Source organism: Schistocerca americana, chromosome 9 (assembly GCF_021461395.2).
Source record: "Schistocerca americana isolate TAMUIC-IGC-003095 chromosome 9, iqSchAmer2.1, whole genome shotgun sequence".
Taxonomy (NCBI): Eukaryota; Metazoa; Arthropoda; class Insecta; order Orthoptera; family Acrididae; genus Schistocerca; species Schistocerca americana.
Genome location: NC_060127.1, coordinates 198,479,598 through 198,505,945, shown reverse-complemented (window position 1 = coordinate 198,505,945; position 26,348 = coordinate 198,479,598). Strand labels below are relative to the sequence as shown.

Below are 26,348 nucleotides of genomic sequence, written 5' to 3'. Positions count from 1 at the left end.
GGAGTATTCGGTTTACTAAAGTTGCCTTTGTAAACCCTATAGTCAGTCTTTATTGCACTCAGCGTGCCTTTCATGAAACAAAATGGTGGCACAACTGCCGGATCGCCGAGGCTGGTAGCAGTCATCTGTTAAGGTCACGGGAGGTGGCGCGCGACTCGTGGCGTGTCGCAGTGAACATTACTTTGGAGGCCGTCTACTGGTTTTTCTTCCTTTTCTTGTAATAAATAACCCACAGAGAGAGGTTTGCGTCACACGGTTTAGCAGGCTCGTGTACGGCATTTAGTGCTGTAGTTGCAAAAAATATGAAATCAAAGAATTCTCACTTTTTTTCAATTGAAACTTTGACATTGACGTTCGTCTTGACGTTCGAGGTGAGACTGCATTCACAAACGAGTACTCGTTTCATGGCTCAGTTACCCAACATACGTTATAAGCAAAATCACTATCAGCTTTTGTCGTTTTTAATGATTTGATAAAAATAGAGTCTACAAAGAATCAAACTGTGTGAAATAAAGTACTTTCAAGTACCTCATTCTTCTCATAAAATAGAGAGAACAGTTGCCGCAATAACATACAATACTCTGTTCCGTGGCAACCAACATGGATTCTGAAAACATCTGTCGTGTGAAACACAACACCAACTCTTCTCACATTATATACTGAAAGCTTTGGATCGAGGTAATCAGGTAGAGGCAGTATTTCTTGATTTACGGAAAGCATTTGACTCAGTAACATTCAGAGTGACGATTATTGAACTACATGAAATAAAATCGTCATAACTTTTGAACAGTTTGCGTTAGGACACTGAAACTGCACGGTTGACAACGGGTATGATGAGAATTAGTATGCGCATGCATGGTTTGGCTTAGCAACGAAGCCCACTTTCATTTAAATCGGTTCGTCAATAAGCAAAACCGGCGCATTTAGGGGACTGAGAATCCACATTTCGTGATCGAGAAGTCTCTTCACCCTCAAAGGGTGACTGTGCGCTGTGCAATAGTCACTGAATATTCGGTGCGATATTCCCCGGTGACTAAAGAACGGTACGTGAAGGTAGTCCCCATTATTGAAAGTGACCCTGATTTCGACAAGACGTGGTTCATTCAGGACGGAGCTGGATTCTGCCGAAGCAGAAGAGTGTTTCATGTCCTGGAGGAGCACTCTGGGGACCGCATTCTGGCACGGTCCTCGATTGGCCGCCATATTCTCCGCGTCTCAGTACATGCGACTGCTCATTGTGGGGCTATGTTAAAGACAATGTGTTCAGCAGTAACCCCAAAACCACTGCTGCGCTGAAAACAGCCGTTCAGGATACGAATACCTATAGTGACGTTCACATGTTGAATAAAGTGTGTGCACACCGTAGTTTGTAACTAATTTACTTTTTTCATATAGATTAATAATTATCACCCTGTACCTACACTTATTGTCAAATGTTCAGCCACACGGGGTGTCGAAATTTTAGTAGGGAGGACACAGCATGTTATCTTGGACGGTGAGTCATCATCAGATGTAGAAGTACCTTCAGGTGTGCCCCAGGGAACTGTGCCCCAGGGAAGAGTGCTTGAACCGTTGCTGTTCGTGTTGTGGAATGCGGACGGTAGTAGTAGTAACACCAGGCTTTTTGCAGACGATGCAGTTAATGGTAACGAAGTACTATCTGAGAAATCTGCGTAAATATCCTGTCAGGTCTTCAGAAGATTTTTAAGTGGAGCAAAGATTGCCAGTTTGCTTTAAATGTTCAGAAATGTAAAACTGTGCACTTCACAAAGCGAAGAAACGTAGTATCCTATGACAACAATATCAGCGAGTCACTTTTGGAACGGGCCAACTCATACAATTATCTGGGTCTGACACTTTGTTGGGCTATGAAATGGAATGATCACATACGCTCAGTCGTGGATAAAGCAGATTGTAGAGTTCGGTTGACTGGTAGAATACTGAGAAAGTGCGGGTCAGCCTGCAAAGGAGATTGCTTGCAAATCACTCATGAAGTCGGTTCTATAATGTTGCACAGTTTTGTGAGACGCTTATCAGATAGGTCTAACAGGGCATATTGAACAAATACAGAGAAGGGCAGCTCGAATTTGTTTGATCCGTGGGAGAGTGTGACTTAGATACCGAAGGAAATGAACCGGGAGACTCTTGAAGATAGACGTAAACTATCCCGAGGAAGTCTATTAACAAAGTTTCAGCCGCGCGGGATTAGCAGAGCGGTCTTAGGCGCTGCAGTCATGTACTGTGCGGCTGGTCCCGGCGGAGGTTCGAGTCCTGCCTCGGGCATGGGTGTGTGTCTTTGTCCTTAGGATAATTTAGGTTAAGCAGTGTGTAAGCTTAGGGACTGATGACCTTAGCAGTTAAGTCCCATAAGATTTCACACACATTTGAACATTTGACTTGAACAAAGTTTCAAGAACTGGCTTTAAATGATAACTCTAGGAATATACTACGATCCCCTACTACCGCTCACATAGGGATCGTGAAGATAGGATCAGAATAATTACTGCACGTACGGAGACATTCAAACAATCATTCTTCCTGCGCTCCATACGTGAATGGAACGTGATCAAACGCTAATAACTGTTACAGTGGGACGTATCTCTGCCATGCACTTCACAGTTCTTTGCACAGTATCGATATAGACAGATAGATACAGTTACAGTGCCTCATCTGGTACGTTAAATAATGCAGGTACTGTAGCCGATAGCAGTTTCTTATTTTGTGTGTTCATAAAACGGTTTATTACGATGTAGTGAACAAAACTTCACCTTATTTTAAATATACCCGAAGTATTTCTGGAGGTTACCAAGTCTTCTTCAGTTTGCTATGTATTTGATTTTCTTAAAAAGGTATGTTATTGTTTCGGAAATATCTATGAGTGACAAGAAAATCGTAAGTAAACAGCCACGTTTAGCAGGCCCACTCTGTCCTTGTCGGATATGTAGTTATTCGTGGTGTTCCGCTGCGCCCGCTGAGACAAAACAAACGGAGTATTGCACTAGATTAATTTCGGACCACTCTATCGATTTGACATATAAAATTCCAGATCAAGAAACATTTTGTTTGCAACGATACACAATCGAAATTTTGCAGTTGACACAGGGGGTTGTATGAAACCAGCATTTACAGCGAGGTGACAAAAGTCGTGGGGTAGCGATGCGCACATGTACAGATGGAGGTAGTATAGCGTTCAAAAGGTATAAAAGGGAAACGCATTGACGGAACTACCATTTGTACTCCAGTGGTTCATTTTAAAAGGTTTCCGACGTGATACTGGCCACTCGACCGGAGTTAACAGACCTTGTACACGGTACGGTAATTGGAGCTGGAAGTATGGGAGACTCCATTTCGGAAATCATTAGGGAATTCAGTATTCCGAGATCCACAGTGTCCAGAGTGGTCTTTTTTGTGTTTAGGGCGCTCAACTACTAAGGTCGTTAGCGCCCAGTCACAAACGTTAGTGCACTAATGGCGTAGATAAACGCAAGGGGGCAACATCAGAAAGTATTTACAAAGACACAGAGAAACAAAAGAGTTAGATCTTTTTGGACAAGTCAATCAGTGTAATAAAAACGAAGAACACGAGCAGCTGCACGAGTGTCATCATTTAAAATTTCCTTTAATGTATACGGCAGACACAGGACAACACGAGAGTGAATAAAACGGGGACATGACAATAAAACGTGGCGCACCGTCAATGGATTACCACAGGCGCACTGTGGGGCGGGGTCGCCGGACAACAGGTAGCGGTGGCTAAATCGGCAATGCCCAATCCGCAACCTGGCCAAAGTGTGCCGAGAGTAGCAGAGTTCAGGCGTCACCTCCCACCACTGAGAAGGCAGAGGACGACTGCCTTCACGTAACGACCGAGAGCAGCAACACCGAACCTGTCGAACATTTATGGGACATAATGGAGAGGTCAGTTCGTACACAAACTACTGCACCGGCAACACTTTCGCGATTATGGACAGCTATAGAGGGAGCACGGCTCAGTATTTCTGCACTACGCCGGGAAAAAGGAGCTCCGACAAATTATTAGGAGGTGCTCCATGAGTTCTGTCCTCTCATAGTATTTAGGCTTACTCCATACACATTTGGGCTTTCCCTTTCGAGAGAAGGTAACAGTCGTATGAGTGACAATGATTTCGTCGTCAGTTTGTTTTCTCGGTTATTACTCCCATGAAATAACTGCAAGCAAAGTTTCATGTGTTAAAGCTTCCTTCTACAATTGGGTGGTCTGTAAACTAATTGTACTTCAAACTGACACACTGGTGGTGCTGGATATTATGTTTCATTGGGAAATAGCGCGAGTTACGACCCAGGACTTAAGAAACTGTGTTTCATGTTCAAAATATTGTCAACAGTTTTGACATAACGCATACTACTGCTTTAACACTAGAACCACCGTCAGGACATTTTTGTCCCATAGCAAAATTTGAACATCCCTCCATCCCTCTTATTGTTTCGTAACTTAATTTTTCCTAGTCCATTTTGAATTAAAAGTCAACGCTTTCAGATGCATAGCTTTCGAGGGGAAAAAAAACTAAAATGCTGAGTGACGTTTTAGGCTCACTGAAGAAACTAATCGCTGCACATTGTTAGTATTTCTTACTTGTGTCTGCTGCTGCAACGCAGGCACGAAACTGTACGTGCGGCATCTTTGACAGCTGTAAACATGCTAAAAGCGGTAAGTCCCGCGGAATTCAGGTAATAGATTCTTTCGCCTTCGCTCGGCTGTCAGTACAAGGGCAGAAGCTCCTGATGCAAAACAGTGGGAAGCAATGCTTACTAATACACTACAATTTCAGAAAAATTACATGATTTTTTGAAGGGAAACAACTTGCCAAATCGAGCTAGTCACTAACGCACTGGAGCACTTCTGATCCAAACACATATTTTACTTGGCATAGATTGATAGCGTCGTTCCTAACGGATCTCGTCTCAATTTCCGTCCAACTGGACAGCTCTCCCGAGTTGACTGCAGGACCCTGCCCATGACGTTCAAAACATTCACGATTGGGGAGAGATCAGGCGACCTTGGTGGACGAGGTAGGGCTTGGCGGGGACGAAGACAAGCAGCTGATGGGCATTATCTTGCTGAACATTTACATCTACATTTATACTCCGCAAGCCACCCAACGGTGTGTGGCAGAGGGCACTTTACGTGCCACTGTCATTACCTCCCTTTCCAGTTCCAGCTGTTCCAGTCGCGTATTGGTTCGCGGGAAGAACGACTGCCGGAAAGCCACCGTGCGCGCTCGAATCTCTCTAATTTTACATTCGTGATCTTCTCGGGAGGTATAAGTAGGGGAAGCAATATATTCGATACCTCATCCAGAAACGCACCCTCTCGAAACCTGGACAGCCATCTACACCGCGTTGCAGAGCGCCTCTCTTGCAGAGTCTGCCACTTGAGTTTGCTGAACATCTCCGTAGCACTATCACGCTTACCAAATAACCCTGTGACTAAACGCGCCGCTCTTCTTTGGATCTTCTCTATCTCCTTCCGTCAACCCGACCTGGTGCGGATCCCACACTGATGAGCAATAAGTATAGGTCGAACGAGTATTTTGTAAGTCACCTCCTTTGTTGCTGGACTACATTTTCTAAGGACTCTCCCAATGAATCTCAACCTGGTGCCCGCCTCACCAACAATTAATTTTATATGATCATTCCACTTCAAATCGTTCCGGACGCACACTCCCAGATATTTTACAGTAGTAACTGCTACCAGTGTTTGTTCCGCTATCATATAATCATACAATAAAGTATCCTTCTTTCTATGTATTCGCAATACATTACATTTGTCTATGTTAAGGGTCAGTTGCCACTCCCTGCACCAAGTGCCTATCCGCTGCAGATCTTCCTGCATTTCGCTGCAATTTTCTAATGCTGCAACTTCTCTGTATACTACAGCATCATCCGCGAAATGTAAGTCCAGGAAGTTTTGGCATACAGGGCAACAAAACAGGGCATAGACGTACCTTTATGCCGTAAGGGCGCAGCGGATAACCAATGGGGTCGTGCTGCGGCACCCCAGACCGCCTCTGCTCGCCGTCGGCGGCAGTCGGGGTGGAACCCCACGGCTGTCCGTTGCGCCTCCAGAGAACTCTTCGCCCCTTATCGGGGCTCAGTTTCAAAGCGAGACTGAAGACACTTCTTGTCCAGTCCATTCCATTCCAACTCCTGATGATTGGCAAAGACATTGCCTGCAGACGCCCAACAAATAGCCCACCCAGTGGTGATGGGGTGCAGTGCCGTTCCATTTCATAGCAGCATCCCCTTGGCTGTGATCCGCGGCACTCCAACGGCACGGCGGTACGTCGACGATATTCACGACGTTCTGCCCTTCATGGCAAGCCGTCCTGCGATTACATTTCAGCAAGATAATGCCCGCTCACACACAGTGAGAGTTTCTACTATTTCTCTTTGTGCTTCCCAAACCCTACCTTGGCCAGCATGGTCGCCAAATCTCTCCCAAGTTGGGAATGTTTGGAAAACTCCTTTGTGGTGTAGAAGGGGAGAGAAAAAGACAGAGAGAGAGAGAGAGAGAGAGAGAGAGAGAGAGAGAGAAAGGGAGGGAGGGAGGGAGAGGGAGTGACTATTAGGACTCCTGGATGAAGTGGACAACAGATTGTTCTTCGGTAGTATTCTGACCGTAATCCACACATGAAAAGGTGTGTTATCAAACACATTGAAAAGTTCACTGAAACAGCGGCCCATAGAGTATTGTAAGCTGAACGCTATTGCTGGACTACCTTCATGCTCTTTTGTTTACTGTTCTCTCTGTTAGGGGTGATACTGAAACCAAAAGAGTAGAAGTGGAGATTCCTTGGTCAGAGAAACGGAGAATGCATTCTTACAAATCTGCGTTGCCACGTCATCGTTTCATGAAAACCATGAGGTTCCTCAGGTTTGATTTGAGGTCGACATCGTCGGACTGTCAAGTTTGCTCCCACGTCAGATATGTGGGAGGGGTACACAGCAAACTGTGAAAGCATGTATGTTCTTTGTCCATATATTTGTGTCGATGAGCACTCTAGTCCAAGTGTACATATCGGTTCATTCAGTTCATGGCTCGAAAACCTGACAAGTATTACGCAGAAATAGTGGATTGGTATCGATAAAAATTCCAAATAAACGCCAAATGATTCGACATATATTAGTAAAGATGATATTTATTGAGCAATCCGTGGAATTCTAGTCTCCTTTGTACCTGGCTTTTGTTAACTTTGAAAAAGCCTTTGATAAGGGTGTAGCGTGAAGCCATCTGGAATACAATGCAGATGTACGGAGGACCTCCAAATGTCATCAGTATCGTGAAGATGATGTACCAGGCGAAACATGATGGAAATCTCTCACATCCATTCATTTTAAATTCTGAAGTAAGGCAGCGCTGTTTGCTTTCACCACTGCTGTTTTTGCTGACATCAGATGGTGTCATGAAGAACGCAACCCGAGAGAAAAGGAGAGGTACGGAGAGGAGCCTATAAGGTCGCCTGGAGGACCTACACTTTGCGGACGACATCTGCCTTCTGTCCCACACTTTCAAGGATTTGAGCGAGAAGCTTAAGAAATTGGAAACAGAAGCTCAGAGAGTTGCATTAAAAATAAACACAGCTAAGACTAAAGAACTTACGATGAACAGTAAGAACAAGAATGCTCTAGCCGTGAAGGAAGAGGAGATTGACCAGGTGGAGAGCTTTTTTTATCTGGGAAGTATTGTTTCCAAAAACGGAGGGGCCACAGAAGACGTCGGAAGTCGGATCAAAAAGGCAAAAGGGGGCTTTGCCCAGCTGCGACCAGTTTGGACATCTCGTGAAATATTGTTGAAAGTAGCGTAAAGCTTAAAATCTTTGACTCAAATGTAAAATCTGTTCTCTTTTACGGTTGTGAGACGTGGAAGGTGAGAGCACAAATGAAAACAAGAGTACAAAACTCGATCAATAAATGTTTTGCCGGCCGGAGTGGCCAAGCGGTTCTAGGCGCTTCAGTCTGGAACCGCACGACCGCTACGGTCACAGGTTCGAATCCTGCTTCGGGCATGGATGTTTTTGATGTCCTTAGGTTAGTTAGGTTTAAGTAGTTCTAAGCTCTGGGGGACTAATGACCTCAGATGTTAAGTCCCATAGTGCTCAGAGCCATTTGAACCAACAAATGTTTGCGGACTATACTGGGAGTACGCTGGCCAAAGTTATCTCAAATCAAGAACTATGGCAACGCACCCAACAATGGAAAGCCGAGATAACCGTAAAGGAAAGGAAATGGAGATGGATTGGACACACCCTGAGAAGAGGCCCGCAGCATATTCCAAAGAATGGAATCCACAAGGAGCAAGGAGGAGAGGCAGACCGAGGTGGACCTGGCACAGGAGTGTTGGAGCTGAGGTGGCAGCCGTTGGCCACCCCTGGAATAACGTCAAGAAGGTGGCAAGAACAGGGTCAGACGGAACGCTCTAATGTGTGCCCTATGCTCCACATCGGAGTGAAAGAAAGTAAGTCAAGTCACTAAAGATGAACCTCTTAGTAACGGTGAACGTTTTAGTGAATTTGTGGAAAAAGCTTTCAGGTTGGAAGAAATGTTAGGTGTGAGAACCTCTTCACCCCACTTTCAAATCGAGCAACCATGCGTGGTACCATAAACAAAGTTATGAGGAAAGTGAGTGAGTGCATGAAGAGCGTTCACGAACACCTATACAAGAATGTAAGATTCAGAGACGACGATATCATCTGCGCAATGTATGAAAGAAAGCCAGGAAAGAAGATGTTAATTCCGCTCCTTGACGCCTGATGTACAATTGGCTCTGAGCACTATGGGACTTAACAGCTGCGGTCATCAGTCCCCCAGAACTTAGAACTACTTAAACATAACTAACCTAAGGACATCACACACATCCATGCTCGAGGCAGGATTCGAACCTGCGACCGTAGCAGTCGCGCGGTTCCGGACTGCGCGCCTAGAACCGCGAGACCACCGCGGCCCCTGATGTACAATTGGCACTGACATTAAGTCAAAGCCTCACGCAGTGACAGGTTACAGTCCAATTAATTAGGGCCGCTAGATGTTGTTGACCAGATGGTCCGCAAGTACTCAGTGAAAGCTGATGCAAGAAGGTGGCCTGTTGATGGTTTCTATAATACTCTAGATTTATCGGCCATCAATGCTTGGCTTATCTACAGAGAAGTAACAAATATCGAAATAAGAAATGAGATTTCCTTCTCGAGATCGCAGATGAACTTACCAGAGATTATACAGAAACGTTTGTGAGAACTCTAGCTATTCACAATCAGTGCTCTTAATTTTATTCACATTTAGATCGTTTTAATGCTACCACACTCGTCACTTTTTCTCGGACCAACTTCCTGAACTGGTAACGTCAAGTTTCAGTAGCGCTGAATTAGAGTAACTTAATTTCGGGTAGCTCCAGGAACAGTAACTGATAACACGGTCTCAAAATTTTCATCGCCACATGTAAAAAGGGCGAAGGTCACGCAGTAATGACTTTCAAATATATTTCCCTGTTTCAGGGGCTGTGCGTCATTCGAGGTGGATAACGAAACCCGTTTATCGATTGAAAGTATTCACGTTCCGTGATGAATTTCAATTACACCACAAGAAAGGATGGAATTTGTAATATCTACATTTTTCTTGTTAGGGTGTATGTGCAGGCACCGTCCATGGATTTCAGCACTGGCAGAGAGTGACACGGCGGTCAGCCGCTACCGATGGGTCTGCGGACGGAGTTGACGTGTTCCGATTGTGACACGTATTTACACAAACTGAAAAATCATTTAGGTACCCTCCCCCCTCTTCAATCTGTCACCTTTGGATTCTTTGATCCTAATTTTTGTTATTAAAAATTCAAAATGTTCACTGCACTGGATCAAGGGCTAGAACCGTCTGACGAGTATATTAAAAGGGACCAAGAAGAAATTCACAAAATCTTAGGAATTATCAATAAGAGAATCGTAAAGTTTGTTTTGAATAAAATAAGACTATTTTCTACCAGGCTGAACTTGAGTACGCCGAGTTCGTCAAGACAGGTTCTTCGTAGTGGCATGGATTCCATGGACGCTTTAGAAATAATGAGTAAACTGAAAGTTGCAAATGATACGGCTAAAAGAGGCGTCAAGCTCATGCTGGACTGCAGTAAATTATTACAAGAAACGAGAAACAAAAGTAGTATGCGCTTGAGGTTGTTTACAGAGCATGGAGAAGAAACTTGAGCAAAGAATTCAGCTTTACAAAAGAAAATTTGATGTTCTCATCTTATTTGCCTCACAAACATTGCACTTACCAATTGTATAAGTTAAATTAGTACAACAAATTTAATAATTTAGTTGAAAGTAATTGGTTAATGAACTATTGCAGTGTAATATTTTTTGAGATAAGAAGTACATGAGATGCTTACGTGTTCATTTATTTATTTTCTTCAAATGTACGGGCTGGTGGGAACAGATTTCCCTTTTCCTGTGTACCGCAAATTACACACAACTAATCTTTTTATTTGACAGAACCAAAGAAAGCGATAGCACAACGAAAAGTATCAAAGTGGAGAAATAAGAGCTACCCTAACATATATAGTGCCAAAAGCCTTCCGTGGTGCTTGAAGTCAAGCACCGTCGGACGTGGCTGTCACGTGGATGAGTGAGGATCCGGGTCTGCAGTGGGCTGTGGGGTCCACTCAGCTCCTGCGTGGTGTGTTGAGAAGCTGTCTGATAAACAAGTAGCGGCTCCGGTCACGAAAACAGAGAACGGCTAGAGAGCGATGTGGCCACGCCACGCCCTCCATACCCGCATCCGATGACGCCTTTGGGCCAAGGATGACGCGGCTATCGGTCGGGAAGTTCACGAAATCCGAGGCTGGTTCGGACGGAGTTCGGGGTAGTATAGATATTGCGAAAACAAAATTGAAAATCACCGATGAAACACCAGAGGGAATACGCCTGGCAGCTGTGTACCAACGCTGATGAGCCAAAACACTGGGAACACAGCCCGTCGCGAGAGTGAATCCCGCCTGATGTGGTCACGGCCACGCGGCGCGTAACAACAAGCGCGGAGGGACAGAGGCGAATGGAGACTCAGGCTGGTGGGGAAGTGCAGTGACGTAACTGAGTCTGGTACAGGGCAGGCGGCGCTCTTCTAGAAGAACATAACTGAGAAAATTTAGGGGATCGGCATTTGAAGGTGACTGCAGGGCGATTCCGCTGCCGCCAGCATACACTTCGCTTAAAGACAACTTACGTTAAGAGAAATTGGGGCTCATACGGAGACACATAGACAATCCCTCTACTTGCGAATGCAACTATAAACGAAATGACTTCTACGAGTCATGACTCTTGACGCTGGATCAAAAACGCAAGAGAATGGACATATCGGAACAATGTTTGAGCCGTTTTAGGAGAAACTAAGAAGATTTTTTGCGCTGCTTTGTGGCCACAGATGAAACTTGGCTGCACTAACGTACCCCTGAGACAAAACAACAGTCAAAGCAGTGGAAACATGCTGATTCTCCGCCATCAAAGAAAGCAAAGACAATTCATTCGGCGGGAAAGGTCGTGGGATCACTGTGGGATGCAAAGAGGATTTTGTTCTTACATTATCTTCCCGCTGGGCAAACAATTACTGAAGAATACTATGTTAATCTCCTGGACAAATTGCAACAAAAGATACGTGAAAAAAGGCTAAATTTAGCAAGGAAGAAATTCATCTTTCATCAAGACAATGCGCGGCCGCACACATGTGCCGTCGCCATGGCAAAATTAGATGAACTAAGGTATCAATTGACGCCACACCCACCTTATTAACCTGATATGGCTCCGTCAGACTTCCATCTATTCCAGAACTGAAAGGTTTTCTTCGTGAACGAAAATTCCATTCAAATGAAGAACTCATAGCCAGAGCTGACAACTATTTTGTGGGCCTGGAGGAGACTTATTTTCAAAATGGGATCAAGGCACAAGAACGTCGTTGGACCAAGTTCATTAATCTACAAGGATACACTAATAAATGATAAATGATTCAGTGATGTAAGTACTTTTTTTCTATTCCGTTCCGAGAACTTCTCAAACAACCCTCGTAGTGACGAAGTGTACCCTCCGCCATCCACCGTACAGAGGCTTGTCTAGTGTGTATAGAGACTAGGAGTAGGCCAAAAGGTGTCGGACGCCCATGTATCACCAGAGAACTTGGAGCTCGAGGCCTCACCAACTCTGAAAAGCAGGACATCCAGTGATGTGTGTCGGCTCTGATGACAGAGTACGATGCTGGCACAGGTCCAGGAGTAACAGAGCGAACCAATCGGCACACACGGTTGACCATTGTGACCAGCAGCAGGTGATTCAAACCTGCTCCGATCAGAGTCCACTGCTCGGCACACACGGTTGAAGACTGTGACCACCAGCAGGTGATTCGCATATGCTCCAATCAGAGCCCACCACTCGGCACACACGTTTGAAGATTGTGACCAGCAGCAGGTGATTCCCACCAGCTCTGATCAGAGCCCACCGCTCGGCACACACTGCTGATGATTGTGACCAGCAGCAGGTCATTCCCACCTGCTCTGATCAGAGCCCAACGCTCCGCACACACGGTTGAACATTGTGACCAGCAGCACATGATCCCCCACCTACACTGGGGTTGGCAGTTGTGACGAGCAGCAGGTGATTCCCACCTGCTTCGTTCAGGGTCCATCGCACGACACAGACAGTTGAACATAGTCTACAGCAGCAGATGATCCACACCTACTCCGAACAGAGCCCACCCCTCGGCACACACGGTTCAAGATTGTGACTAGCAGCTGGTGATTCTCACCTGCTCCGATCTGAGCCCATCCTTCGGCTTACACCATTGAACATTGTGACCTGCAGCAGATGATCCCCAACTACTCCGAACAGAGTCTACAGCCCGGCACACATGGTTGGACATTGTGACCAGCAGAAGGTGATTCCCACCTGCTCCGATCAGAGTGCACTGCTCGACACACACAGTTGCATGTAGTGTACAGGAGCAAGTGATCCATACCTACTCCGATCAGAGCTCACCGCTCGGAGCACACGATTGACCATTGTGAGCAGCAGCAGGTGATCACCACCTACTCCAATCAGAGCCCACCGATCGGCACGCATGGTTAAACGTTGGACCGGCAGCAGGTGATTCCCACCTGCTCGGATCAGAATACACCGCTCGGCACATATGGTCGACCATTGCGACTAGCAGCAGGTCATCCCCACCCGCTCTGATCAGAACCCACCGCTCAGCACACGCGGTTGATCATTCTGACCAGCAGCAGGTGATTCTACCTGCTCCAACCAGAGTCCACCGCTCTGCACACACGGTTGAACATTGTGGCCAGCAGGAAGTGATTCCCACCTGCTCCAATCATAGCTCACCACTCGGCACACACAGTTGAATATTGTGAGCAGCAGCAGGTGATTGCCACCTGCTCCGATCAGAGCCCACCGCTCAGCACACACGGTTAAATATTGTGACCACCAGCAGCAGGTGATCCCCACCTGTTCCGATCACAGAAGACCGCTCGGCACACATAGTTGACCATTGTGTCCAGCACTAGGGGATCCCCAAATGCTCCGATCAGAGCCCACCTCTCTGCACATAGGATTGACCATTCTGACCAGCAGCAGATGATCCCCACCTACCCTGATCACAGCCCACCGCTCGGCACAACTGGTTGAACATTGTGACCAGCAGCAAGTGATCATCACCTGTTCCAATCACATCTCACCTGCAGCACACACGTTTGGCCATTGTGACCAGCAACAGGTGATAATCACCTATTCCGATCAGAGCCCACCACTCACTACACATGGTTGAATATTGTGACCAGCAGCAGGTGATTCCCACCATCTCTGAAAAGAGCCCACCGCTCAGCACACACAGTTGTAGATTGTGACCAGAGCAGATGATTCCCTCCTGCTTCAGTCAGAGTCCATTTATCGGCACACACAGTTGATTATTGTAACCAGCAGCAGATGATTTCCACTTCCTCTGATCAGAGTCCACCGCTCGGCACAGACGGTTGATCATTGTGACCAGCAGCTGGTGATTCCCACCTGCTCTTCTCAGAGTCCACAGCTCAGCACATGCAGCTGACCATTATGACATATCGCAGGTGATTGCTACCTGGTCTAATCAGAGCCCACCGCTCGGCATGCACAGTTGACCTATTTGACCAGCAGCAGGTGATCCCCACCTACTCCGATCTGATACCACACCTCAGCACACACTGTTCAACATTGTAACCAGCAGCAGGTGATTCCCATCTGCTCCGATCAGAGAAGACCGCTCAGCACACATGGTTGACCATTGTGTCCAGCACTAGGTGACCCCCAAATGTTACGGCCAGAGCCCACCTCTCGGCACTTACAATTGACCATCCTGACCAGCTGCAATTGATCCCGACCTACCCTTATCAGATCCCACGACTCGGCACACACGGTTGAATATTGTGACCTGCAGCAGGTGATTGCCACATGTTCCGACCAGAGCCCACCGCTCAGCACACACGGTTGACCATAGCGACCTGCGGCAGGCGATCACAACCTACTCCGATCAGATCCCATCCCTTGGCACACACGGTTCAAGATTGTGACTAGCACCTGGTGATTCCCACCTGCTCCGATCTGAGTCCACCCTTCGGCACACACCCTTGACCTTTGTGACCAGCAGCAGCTGCTCCAAACCTACTCAGATCAGAGCCCAGCGCTCGGCACACACGGTTGAAAATTGTGACCAGCAGCAGGTGATTCCCACTTGCTCCAATCTGAGTCCACAAATTGGCACGCATTGTTGACCGTTGTGACTAGCAGCATGTGGTAACCACCTACTCCGATCAGAGCCCACCCGTTGGCACCCATGGTTGAAGATTGTGACCAGCAGCAGGTGATTCCCACCTGTTCCGATCAGAGTCCACCACTCGGCACACACGGTTGAACATTGTGACCAGCACCAGGTGATTTTCTCCTGCTCTGATCAGAGTCCATCGCTCGCTATACACAGTTGAACATTGTGACCAGCATCAGGTGATTCCCACCTTTTCTGATCAGTGCACACTTGGTTGAACATTGTGACCATCAGCTGGTGATTCCCACCCGCTACAATCAGTGCCCAACGCTCGGCAGACATGGTTGGAGGTTATGACGAGCAGCAGGTGATTCCCACCTGCTTCGTTCAGGGTCCACTGCACGACACAGACAGTTGAACATAGTGTACAGCAGTAGGTGATCCACACCTACTCTGAACAGAGCCCACCACTCGGCACACATGGTTCAAGATTGTGACTAGCAGCTGGTGATTCTCACATGTTCCGACTTGAGCCCATCCTTGGGCTTACACAGTTGAACATTGTGAACTGCAGCAGGTGATCCCCAATTACTCTGAACAGAGCACAGCTCGGGACGCATGGTTGGACATTGTGACCAGCAGCTGTTGATTCGCACCTGCTCTTATCAGAGTCCGCAGCTCAGCACACACAGCTGACCATTATGACACACCGCAGGTGATCGCTATCTGTTCTAATCAGAGCCCACTGCTCGGCATGCAAGGTTGACCTATTTGACCAGCAGCAGGTGATCCCCACCTACTCCGATCTGATACCACACCTCGGCACACAATGTTCTACATTGTAACCAGCAGCAGGTGATTCCCAGCTGCTCCGATGAGAGAAGACCGCTCGGCACACATGGTTGACCATTGTGTCCAGCACTAGGTGACCCCCAAATGGTCTGATCAGAGCCCACCTCTCGGCACATACAATTGACCATTCTGACCAGCCACTGGTGATCCCCACCTACCCTAATCAGATCCCACCACTCGGCACACACAGTTGAATATTGTGACCAGCAGCTGGTGATCCCCAACTACTCCAAACAGAGTCCACAGCTCAGCACACATGGTTGACCATTGTGACCAGCAGCATGTGACCCCACCTGTTCCGATCAGAGAATGCTGCTTGGCACACACCCTTGACCTTTGTGACCAGCAGCAGGAGATTTCCACCTGCTCCGTTCAGAGTCCACCACACGGAACAAATGGTTGAACATTGTGACCAGCAGAAGGTGATTCGCACCTGCTCTGATCAGAGTCCACCGCTCGACACATACAGTCGAACATAGTGTACAGGAGCAAGTGATCCCCACCTACTCCAAATCAGAGCCACCGCTCGGCACACACGATTTACCATTGTGACCAGCATCAGGTGATCCCCACCTACTCTGATCAGAGCCCACCCCTCGGGACACACGGTTGAGGATTGTGACTAGCAGCAGGTGATTCCCACCTGGTCTGATCAGAGTTCATCCCTCGCCACACACGGTTGAACATTGTGACCAGAAGCAGGTGATTAACACCTGCTCCAATCTGCGCACCTGGTTGAACATTGTAACCAGCAGCTGGTGATTCCCACCTGCTACTATCAGAGCCCAATGCTTCGGCAGACATGGTTGGAGGTTGTGACCAGCAGCAGGTGATTCCCACCTGCTCTGCTCAGAGTGCACTGCACGGAACACATGGTTGAACATTGTGACCAGCGGAAGGTGATTCCCAACTGCTCCGACCAGTGTCCACCACTCGACAGAGACAGTTTGAACATAGTGTACAGCAGCAGGTGACCCCACCTACTCCGATCAGAGCACACCACTCGGCACACATGATTGACCATTGTGACCAGCAGCAGGTGATCCCCACCTACTCTGATCAGAGCCCACTGCTCAGGACACACGGTTGAGGATTGTGACCGGCAGCAGGTGAATCCCATCGGCTCCAATCAGAGGCCATCGCTCGGCACACATGGTTGTCTATTGTGACAAGTGGCAGGTGATCCCCACCTGTTCCGATGAGAGTGTAAAAGTTTGGTACACACGGTTGAACATTGTGACCAGTAGCAGGTGATTCCCACCTGCTCTGATCAGAGCCCACCACTCGGCACACCTGGTTAAAGATTGTGACCAGCACCAGGTGATTCCCACCTTCTCCGATCAGTGTACTCCGCTCGGCTTACCCGGTAGAACATTGTGACCAGCAGCAGATGATCTCCACCTACTACGATCAGAGTCCATAGCTCGGCACACACGGTTGACCATTGTGACCAGCATCAGGTGATCCCCACCTACTCTGATCAGAGCCCACCCCTCGGGACACACGGTTGAGGATTGTGACGAGCAGCAGGTGATTCCCACCTGCTCTGTTCAACATACACCGCTCGGCATACACGGTTGAGCATTGTGACCAGAAGCAGGTGATTCCCACCTTCTCCGATCAGAATCCACCGCTCGGCACTTATGGTCGACCATTGTGACTAGCAGCAGGTCATCCCCACCCACTCTGATCAGAACCCACTGATCAGCACACATGGTTGATCATTGTGATCAGCAGCAGGTCATCCCAACCTACTCAGATCAGAGCCCAGCGCTCGGCACACACGGTTGAAGATTGTGACCAGCAGCAGGAGATTGACACTTGCTCTGATTAGAGTCCACTGCTCGGCATACGCGGTTGAACATTGTGACCAGCAGCAGATGATGCCCACCTGTTCTGATCAGAGAATACTGCTCGGCACACATGGTTGACCATTGTGTCCAGCTTTAGGTGATTCCCACCTGTTCCGATCACCCACTGCTCGGCATACACGATTGACCATTGTGGTCAGCAGCAGGTGATCTCCAGCTACTCTGACCAGAGTGCACCTCTGGCCACACAGGGTTTAAGATTGTGACAAGCTGCAGGTGATCCCCACCTGCACAAATTAGAGTCCACCACTCGGCACACCTTGTTGAACATTGTGTCCAGCAGCTGGTGATTCCTACCTGCTACTATCAGAGCCCAACGCTCGGCCCAACTACTCCGATCAGAGTCCACAGTTTGGCACACACAGTTGACCATTGTGATCAGCTGCAGGTGATCCCCACCTACTCTGATCAGAGCCCAACGCTCGGCCAAACTAGTCCGATCAGAGTCCACAGTTTGGCACACACAGTTGACCATTGTGATCAGCTGCAGGTGATCCCCACCTACTCTGATCAGAGCCCACCGCTCGGCACACACGGTGCAAGATTGTGACCAGCAGCAGGTCATTCCCAGCTGCTCCGATCAGAGTCCACCGCTTGGCACACATATTTGATCATTGTGACCAGCAGCATGTGAGCCCTACCTGCTCGGTTGTCAGCCCAGTGACACAATCATTTACGATTGCACTGGACACAGCATTATCAATATTAGGCAGTTGATCAACAGGACCTCTTCGACTGGTTGGATGAATCATGTTTCCCAGTGGTCGTGTCTGGGTAAGGCATCAACCAGACGAAGAGCTGCTAGGAACGTCCACTGCATGTGGGCCTGTGGAGAAAGTATTATGCTAAAGGGGCCTTCGCTTGGACGTCATGGGGCCTACGATAGACTGGAAAGCACTTTTGAGCTTGCTGAACTTTATTACAGACCACATGCGTCCCTTCATGCTTTATGTTTTTCCCAGTGCGAAGGCTTCTTCCAGTAGGATAACTCGAGGCCAGGATCTTGTTACTGTGGTCGGACGAGCGAAGTGCTTCGACGAGCGTTAACTTCCTTTAATGACTTGGTCACGAAATTTGGCTGATTCGAACCCCACAGGACACATCTGGGACGCTACCGGTTGTCAGTTCCGGGATCTTAAACCACCAGCCGCTAACTTACGGGAGTCGAGTGACCTGCGTGTATACATCTGTTGCCAAGCTTCTCCAGAAACCAACCAGAGACTTGCCGAATAGCTGCTATATTGTACGCTGTTAACGTTTGGCTCATTAATGTCCGTGTGCATGTGTGTGTGTTTGTGTGTGTGTGTGTGTGTGTGTGTGTGTGTGTGTGTGTGTGTATGTGTGTGGATATTTGCGAGCATGAGCTTGTGATGAAACCGGAAGTGGTATCCAGAGTTGAAATCATAAAAAATTGTAATTCAGTAATGTAACTGGGCATTCATATGTTTACATATCCTATTTTTTGTTTTCTTTTCCAGCATGTCCGCTCTTCAGGATATTCTAACTGCAGTGACGTCTGCTGATGATTGGTGAGTTTTGCTTTGTTTATGAAACGTTTACAAAGCTCCGTTGTTGTGCACGTGCTAGTAGGAACTGAATGAGACACAACTACCTAGTTGCATGTCAGTTGACCGTTTGACATTCTCTAAGTAGGTTACCCTTCAGACTGGCCTACTACATCAGCTGCGTCTACGTCTATGCAAAACATACAGCAAGAAAAACATATTCTAAACATATCCTTTTATCGTTTCTCAGAGTACTTGCGTTTACACCTAAACTTTCTAATGCGTTCAAACCAATTATGGAATCGGAACCTGGAAAAGAATCGTTTTATATGACCTGTGGCAACTAAATTGTAGCATGCTATTCAGCGTTAATTGTTCTCAGATCCCCTAGAGCAGTGGTCTCGCCAACGACTGTTTTATAATGAGGTCTCATCGTTCGGAATTACTTTAGTTTCGCAATAAATCTGAAATGCGAGTGACTCTGCCGACCGATCCAACTAAACGGCTTACGGTGTATGCACGGCGCGCGACCAAACTAATAACTGCTTTGAATCTCACTAAGTTTCAGAGTTTTTTTGTTTGACGCGTTGAGTTCACAAGGCTAAACAGCATGTTCGCAACACAATAATACTTCCGTTACTGCAGCCTTTACTCCGGATTGTAAGCTTAGTAACTATCATACATGGCTTAAAATTTTTTTTAAAGTCACTGGAAAAAATAGAGTGCTTAAAAATGCATGTATATATTTATACTTATTTATTAATTGTGAATGAAAACCCAGTGCTTAATAAATCAAAACACTATTGCTGTTCATACGGATATGACCTCGAACGACAGGACGACAGCGATCATAAAGTGAAATTTGAGTGTCTTGTGGGAATTAACGCACTACAGTCTCCTTTAAAAAGCTAACAGAATGTTTTTAAGCTTAAAGTTCAAAGTAACGAGGCGAGTGTAAATGCGGCTTTAAAGGCAGCGGAAATACTTGCCAAGTATGGCCGATCGTTGCTGACAGCGAACTAGAGAAACAGCGTGCTTAACGGCAAAGGAGATAGAAAAAACTGGAGATATCTGTCTGTCAGCCACAACGTGCTGCCAGAGTACGGAAGATCTGGGCACTAATTTGTTTCAACAACTTCAGCAAAAGGCACGATTATTTGAACGGTTCTCTCAATCTATCTACGGAAATGATGATATTTCAGATCCTGCGGAGCTACTAATATTTGTTTCCGGTACTGATTACAACTTAAATTATTTCAGGATTTTTTTCATATACACAGTTTGGAAAGAATGACTGCAGGGGAAAATTTATTTTGCCACTCAGAACAAGTGCTAGTGTCAATGCAGGTATTACGTTTAAAACTGATTTGCGTTACAGCTGATGGAAGCAGAAAAAAAATGGTTCAAATGGCTCTGAGCACTATGGGACTCAACTTCTGAGGTCATTAGTCCCCTAGAACGTAGAACTAGTTAAACCTAACTAACCTAAGGACATCACAAACATCCATGCCCGAGGCAGGATTCGAACCTGCGACCGTAGCAGTCTTGCGGTTCCAGACTGCAGCGCCTTTAACCGCACGGCCACTTCGGCCGGCGATGGAAGCAGAAATAGAACTAAAGTGACAGATACAGGTTGAGGTATCCCCTTATTTTTCAATTGTACTCTTCACGGAGAAACATTATGCAGTAAAATTTTTGCATCTAAAGAAATAACGAACATCGTTATACCAACTGCAAACTTCCTCAGAAAAAACTGGGTTGATACACCGCCAGTTGACCTCAGAAAAGAAATCAGCACATTTATGACAGAAAAAGGCAAATGTGTTCCAGAACTTACACGCCTCTAGTGTTTGATGGACTTTGGATTTTTGACAGATTTAACTGATGAGTTAAATATGCTGAATATTGGGCTTCAAGGAAAACACAAATTAATATCTGATATGCATACAAGTGCAGAGGCACTCCGAATAAAAAAAAAAAACTCTGCATAAAACATTTTGACGACGGAAAGTTGGACCAATTCCCAAATCTTAAAAATAATGTTTAGGGAATTGGAATAAATTCCCTATGGAAAAACAGTAAAATGAAATGCATTATAATGCAGCTACAAAACCAGTTCAACGAGAGATTTTGTGAGTTCGAGAACATTTCTGGCAACCTCAAGAATTTTGCACGCCCTTTTTCATGTGTACTGAGAACTTACCGAGTAATCTACAAATGGATGTGACTGATCTTCAGTCTAGTGACACTCCGAAAAACTCCGTCTCTGAAGTCGGTGATCCTGTTCAATTTCGTGACAGTCTGCCATCTAATTTTGAAGAGTTGAAACGGTTTTCTGAGCAAATAATTTCTATTTTTGGCAGCACTTATTTATGTGAGCCATCTTTTTCAGTTCTCAATAACAGAAAAAATAAACATTGTCCTCATCTCACAGACAAGCATTTGAGTGCCATTCCACGAATTTCTACGACAGAAATAAAAGCAAATATTCCACAAACAGCCAGTCAAATATATCCCCAAAAATCACATTAAATTTTGATTCGCCTCGCATGTGTAATTATTTACAAGTCCTCATTTAATATTTTTTCTCATTTTACTTTCGTCATAGTTCCTACTTATTAATAAAAATGATAGTGAACAAAATTTAAAAGTAAGTGTTTTATGTTTTTGTTTTTGCATTTTTAATAGCATAGAGATAGTTATAGCCAAACAAAGTTATTAACGAATACCGCCTGCCTTTATTTCATTTTCGAGCTATATGGTCCTTACCAGTTAAAATGTTGCTGACCATTCCTTTAGAGCAAGTCCGGTGTAACCTAAGGAACAAGCCATGACGTTCACAAAAGGGCATTTCAGTCACACCACTTTCATTGGTTTGGGTTAATCTTCGAACCCTAAACACTTGATTGTTGCATAAGTTCTGGCTCTTACAAATGAAGGCAACTTTCGTCGTCTGTTATACGAATTTTGCTTTTCCTTAGGCAAATTTCTGAACCCCTGTTAGTGCATCACAGTACGTCCGGCTCACGCCACGTTGTGTTGACGATGGTGTCGGGAGGAGATTTAAAAGTTTAACCTGTTGCCGGGTGGAGAACTGCAGCATCTACCTTAGTACGTCAGGCGTGCACTACATGCGGGAGACAGCCACTAGAGTAGTGGAATGCACGCGACATGCACGTGGGCTTTCTTTTAGGATAGAGAAAGCCCTCTACAGGCTCGACAAGATGCGTTCTGATTTCAGTCAGGGAAGAATGCTACTCATACTAAATAAACAGAGCAGCATTCATCACGGTAGATCATAGAAGGAATTAATACAGTAATAGTTAAGCACAGGAGGGATGATCCCTGTGTGGCTCGTGTTCCCGCCATCACGTATTTACACCCTGTTTTTCCACCTAACTACGTTAGTTTAAATTACTACTGTCACTGAGTTGCTGATTTGCCTGACCGTGAGGGGCGCTAGCAGCGCGTATCGATGTCTTCCCTCTCGTAGTATCTTTGCTCGACTGCTATTACTTCCCGGTTGCCGTCCGTCGTCCAGTCAGCTGGAAGGTGCCAGCAGGGCAGTTCGGGTTCCGAGTTGGGGTCGGGAGTCCAGGTCTGCCAGTCAGTTACGCCGCGTCTGGAGCGCAGTCCGGTCCTGCCAGTCGGGGAGCTGTAATGGGGCACTGGTGCAGTCGGGTTGGAGCAGCCGATAACTTGTTTTAAACGTTGTCGGCATACTGGCAGTGAGTCGGTCAGTTGCTGTGGACCAGGGAGGATATCTCCACGCGGTGCAGTCAGCTGGGTCCGCTGGCGGTCCCTGCGCAGTGTCGGAGCGTGTGTGGAGCTGTCCGATCGCTACGAGCTTCGTGGCTCACCGACCCAGGACGTCAACGTTGAGTAGGGGTTTCAACTACCCAAGCCACGTCTATTTGTGTTGTGTGGCTCGTTTCGGTGGTTCGCTGTTGGGAAGGTTTTCCTGTGAGCAACAACGAGTGAAGTGTTTGAGATAGCGGCCGTCAGGTGGAACTGATGAAATTAATTTATCCATAGTCAAATGCACCAGCGGAATTTTCTGCTTTGTGGCCGTTAGTGTTCTGGTTACCTGCCCTGGCCGCTAACGTAGTTTTTAGGCAGTGTCATTTCCTCGCCTATTGTAGCTGCCCAACATGGTGTGTAGTTTTGGCATTTCAGTTCACATACGCGTTGGTTTGGGGAGAGTAATACTTGTGAATTTTTTGGGGGGGCCTTGAATTCTCGTGTACTCCGTCGTGGCAAACAAGCGGTTGGTCGGTCGGTCCATGACTGTCCCTTGGTTGGGTTCGCACGAATTAAGTGTAGATGGACTCACCACCTGTCCTGCCTAAGTGGACGAGGCCAGACCGACCCACTGGACACTCCTGAGTGCCGTTCCCTTATTCATCTTTTTGGCAGTCTTAATGTTGTTCTTATTTAACTGTATTCTATATTTTTAATTTGGCAAGGTTAGTTGTGGGCCTTCAGCCCTGGAAACATGTTCTAAGAGTTTCCTTCAAGTCCAAACATTATCGCCTTCTGCTCTTGAAAGGTTATTGTAATTTTCTCTGAAAGATTTTACAAGTTATTCTGGGCCTTCCGCCGTCGGTGTCGCAAAAGGAAATTTTTCAACTTAATGTATTGTTCTAAAGATTGTTGCAATACATATTTCCTTAATTTGCAGAATTTAACTTTGCGGCCTTCAGCCACCTTATTGCGATTGTTTGTCTCTTTCTGTGCACCTTGTGGGCCATCAGCCCTGTTAGCATCTTAAAACATTGTGGCCTTCTGCCTTCAGTAATCATCATAGCATATTTGGAATTTTGAAGATTAAATCCGGCAGCGTTCAACCACTCCGCATGCTCATCTCATATATGTATACGATTTATCTTATTCATAAATTTAACTGTGTGTCATGTCTTTTCGAAATTGAACTTATTCTAAAGCATCTGTTTGGAGCCCTTCTTTCAAATGTGTATTTGTGAACTAAATGATGATAAATTACAATTGTGAAATGAATCCGATCGCAACTCCCTTGGCCCTTTCCACAATCCTGATTACATGTTAGCCCTGCGTGATTTATCAGCGTTTCAAGGGTCTACGGAAGGGTTCAGAACTAGTCTTGCTCATAAATGGTAACAATGGCCACATAGAACTAGGGACAGAAATCTTGTTGAGCCAGATGATAACAGCAATAAAATTCTAAATTGGTATGTATACTGCAAAGATAGGTTAACGTCTAATGAGGTTGCAACAGATTTGTAATGCAAAAAGATTCGGGAGAAGATTAGTGTTAAAGGCGTGTCAAACATGGTCATGTTATGCTTTTATAGACCCGTGCCTGAGCAGCTGTGCTGGTGGGAGATTTGAAAGGGAACCGGCAAAAAATTTCGCGTAAATGTCCTGGTCTGTGCAGTAGTCAACTTACCAACTACATACTGAGAGACACAAGAGATTAGGGCGGGTAGAAAGAACGGTGAAATTGTTCTAAATGTCTTGTAGAAAAATTACTTTTAGCAGCTAATCAGAGAACGTAAAAATTACATATTACCTGCAGGTCATCAATACGTCAGATACAGCGTGAATGACCCAAATGTTGGTATTCAGGGCCTGACATTGTTAGCCAACCATCAGTTTGTGTTAATATGAGGGTCGTTCAGTACGTAATGCCCCACATTTTTTAAAAAGCCATTAATATGCATAGACAAACGTCCTTGTTGGTGCTTCACATATGATGTTTGATCTGTGCGCCGGTGAAGTTTCGAACCGTTCTGGCAGATGGCAGAGCCGTAGTTCAGTGTCAAAATGGTGTCTAATACGACCCACGTTCCAAGCAGCATGCTGTTACTGAATTCTTGCTTGCAAAAAAACAAACCGTAGTGAACATCCATAAACGTTTGTGCGCACTGTATGGCAGTGTTGCAGTGGACAGGTGTACAGTTGGGCGATGGGTAAAGAAAGTTTCAGCCTCAGAGAATGCAGAAACAGAGCTCCATGGTCATGCGCCCTACAGTCCAGGCCTGGCACCTTCGGACTTCCGTTTCTTTGGGCCGCTTAATGTTTCTCTATGGGGAACACACTTTGGAGGTGACGAGAGTGTCAGTAGTCATTCAGTGAAAACAGGAGAAGACCTGCAGCCAGCAGGGAACAGATGCCCTTCCACAAAACGGGCGTACGGCCATAGAACGTGATGGAGACTACGTAGAAAACTAGGACTTAGACCAGACATGGTGAAGTATATTGTCGTCAAATTCTAACATCAAATATGTCCCGAGAAAAAAAAATGTGGTGCAATACCTATTGAACGATCTTCGTTGTTAGAAAGTGTGATAACAAACTTCCTGGCAGGTTAAAACTGTGTGCCCGACCGAGACTCGAACTCGGGACCTTTGCCTTTCGCGGGCAAGTGCTCTACCATCTGGGCTACCAAAGCACGACTCACGCCCGGTACTCACAGCTTTACTTCTGCCAGTATCTCGTCTCCTACCTTCCAAACTTTACAGAAGCTCTCTTGCTGTGAGTACCGGGCGTGGGTCGTGCTTTGGTAGCTCAGTTGGTAGAGCACTTGCCCGTGAAAGGCAAAGGTCCCGAGTTCGAGTCTCGGTCAGGCACACAGTTTTAATCTGCCAGGAAGTTTCATATCAGCGCACACTCCGCTGCAGAGTGAATATCTCATTCTAGTGTGATAACAGTTTTTTTGCGTAAACATACACTTTTAAATGGAACATTGCCTATTGACATTAATAAACTAAAAGTAGGATAAATCAGAAGGTGGGCGGCGTTTGTTGCAGGGCTTTACTGTGAGTCGCTTACGAGGTATCGTATTTTGAGAAGTTCCCTCACTGACGCTTGGAAAATACTAGTGGTAGGTCACACTAAAGAAGTGCATACACTAGTTACGTGGATAATGACTAATAACGAGACAACTGACCATCACAGGTTGTGTTCAAAATTACCACCTGCATCGGCAATAATTGCTTCCAGTCTGGTATGGAACGACCGCTGCACGCGTCCTAGCATTTTAGCGGAGACGTTCGAGCAGGCTGCAGTAATACGAGTGCATCGTTGCATATCATCGGGTGTAGTTGGCATGTCCTTATAGGAGCGACTTTCGGCTTTCCCCGCAGAGAACAGTCTACAGGCTTCAAATCCGAGGAATGGGCCGGCCAAGGTACAACTCCTCTGCATTGAATCCAATGATTTGAAAACAATTCGTGAAGACATCATGCAGTAATTCGTGCACTATGGGCAGGACAGCCATGATCAGAGATTCCTACTAGTCTGCTAGCATCCGTGGAAGATGGTCTGTTAGGACGCTGCG

The 26,348-nt window shown here is 46.4% G+C and overlaps 1 protein-coding gene and 1 non-coding gene across 2 annotated transcripts in view; both read left to right on the top strand.

Annotated features, from left to right (window-relative positions):
* LOC124550814 overlaps positions 1-26,348 on the top strand; it is a 102,884-nt gene that overhangs the window by 19,407 nt on the left and 57,129 nt on the right. The window contains exon 2 of the mRNA XM_047125540.1: positions 19,004-19,054. Coding sequence (XP_046981496.1) covers positions 19,005-19,054 — 50 coding nt within the window. The 5' untranslated portion in view covers position 19,004. The remainder of the gene's footprint in view (positions 1-19,003; positions 19,055-26,348) is intronic.
* Positions 25,565-25,639, top strand: Trnas-uga. The gene has a single exon. It is a non-coding gene; the product is annotated as a tRNA-Ser (tRNA).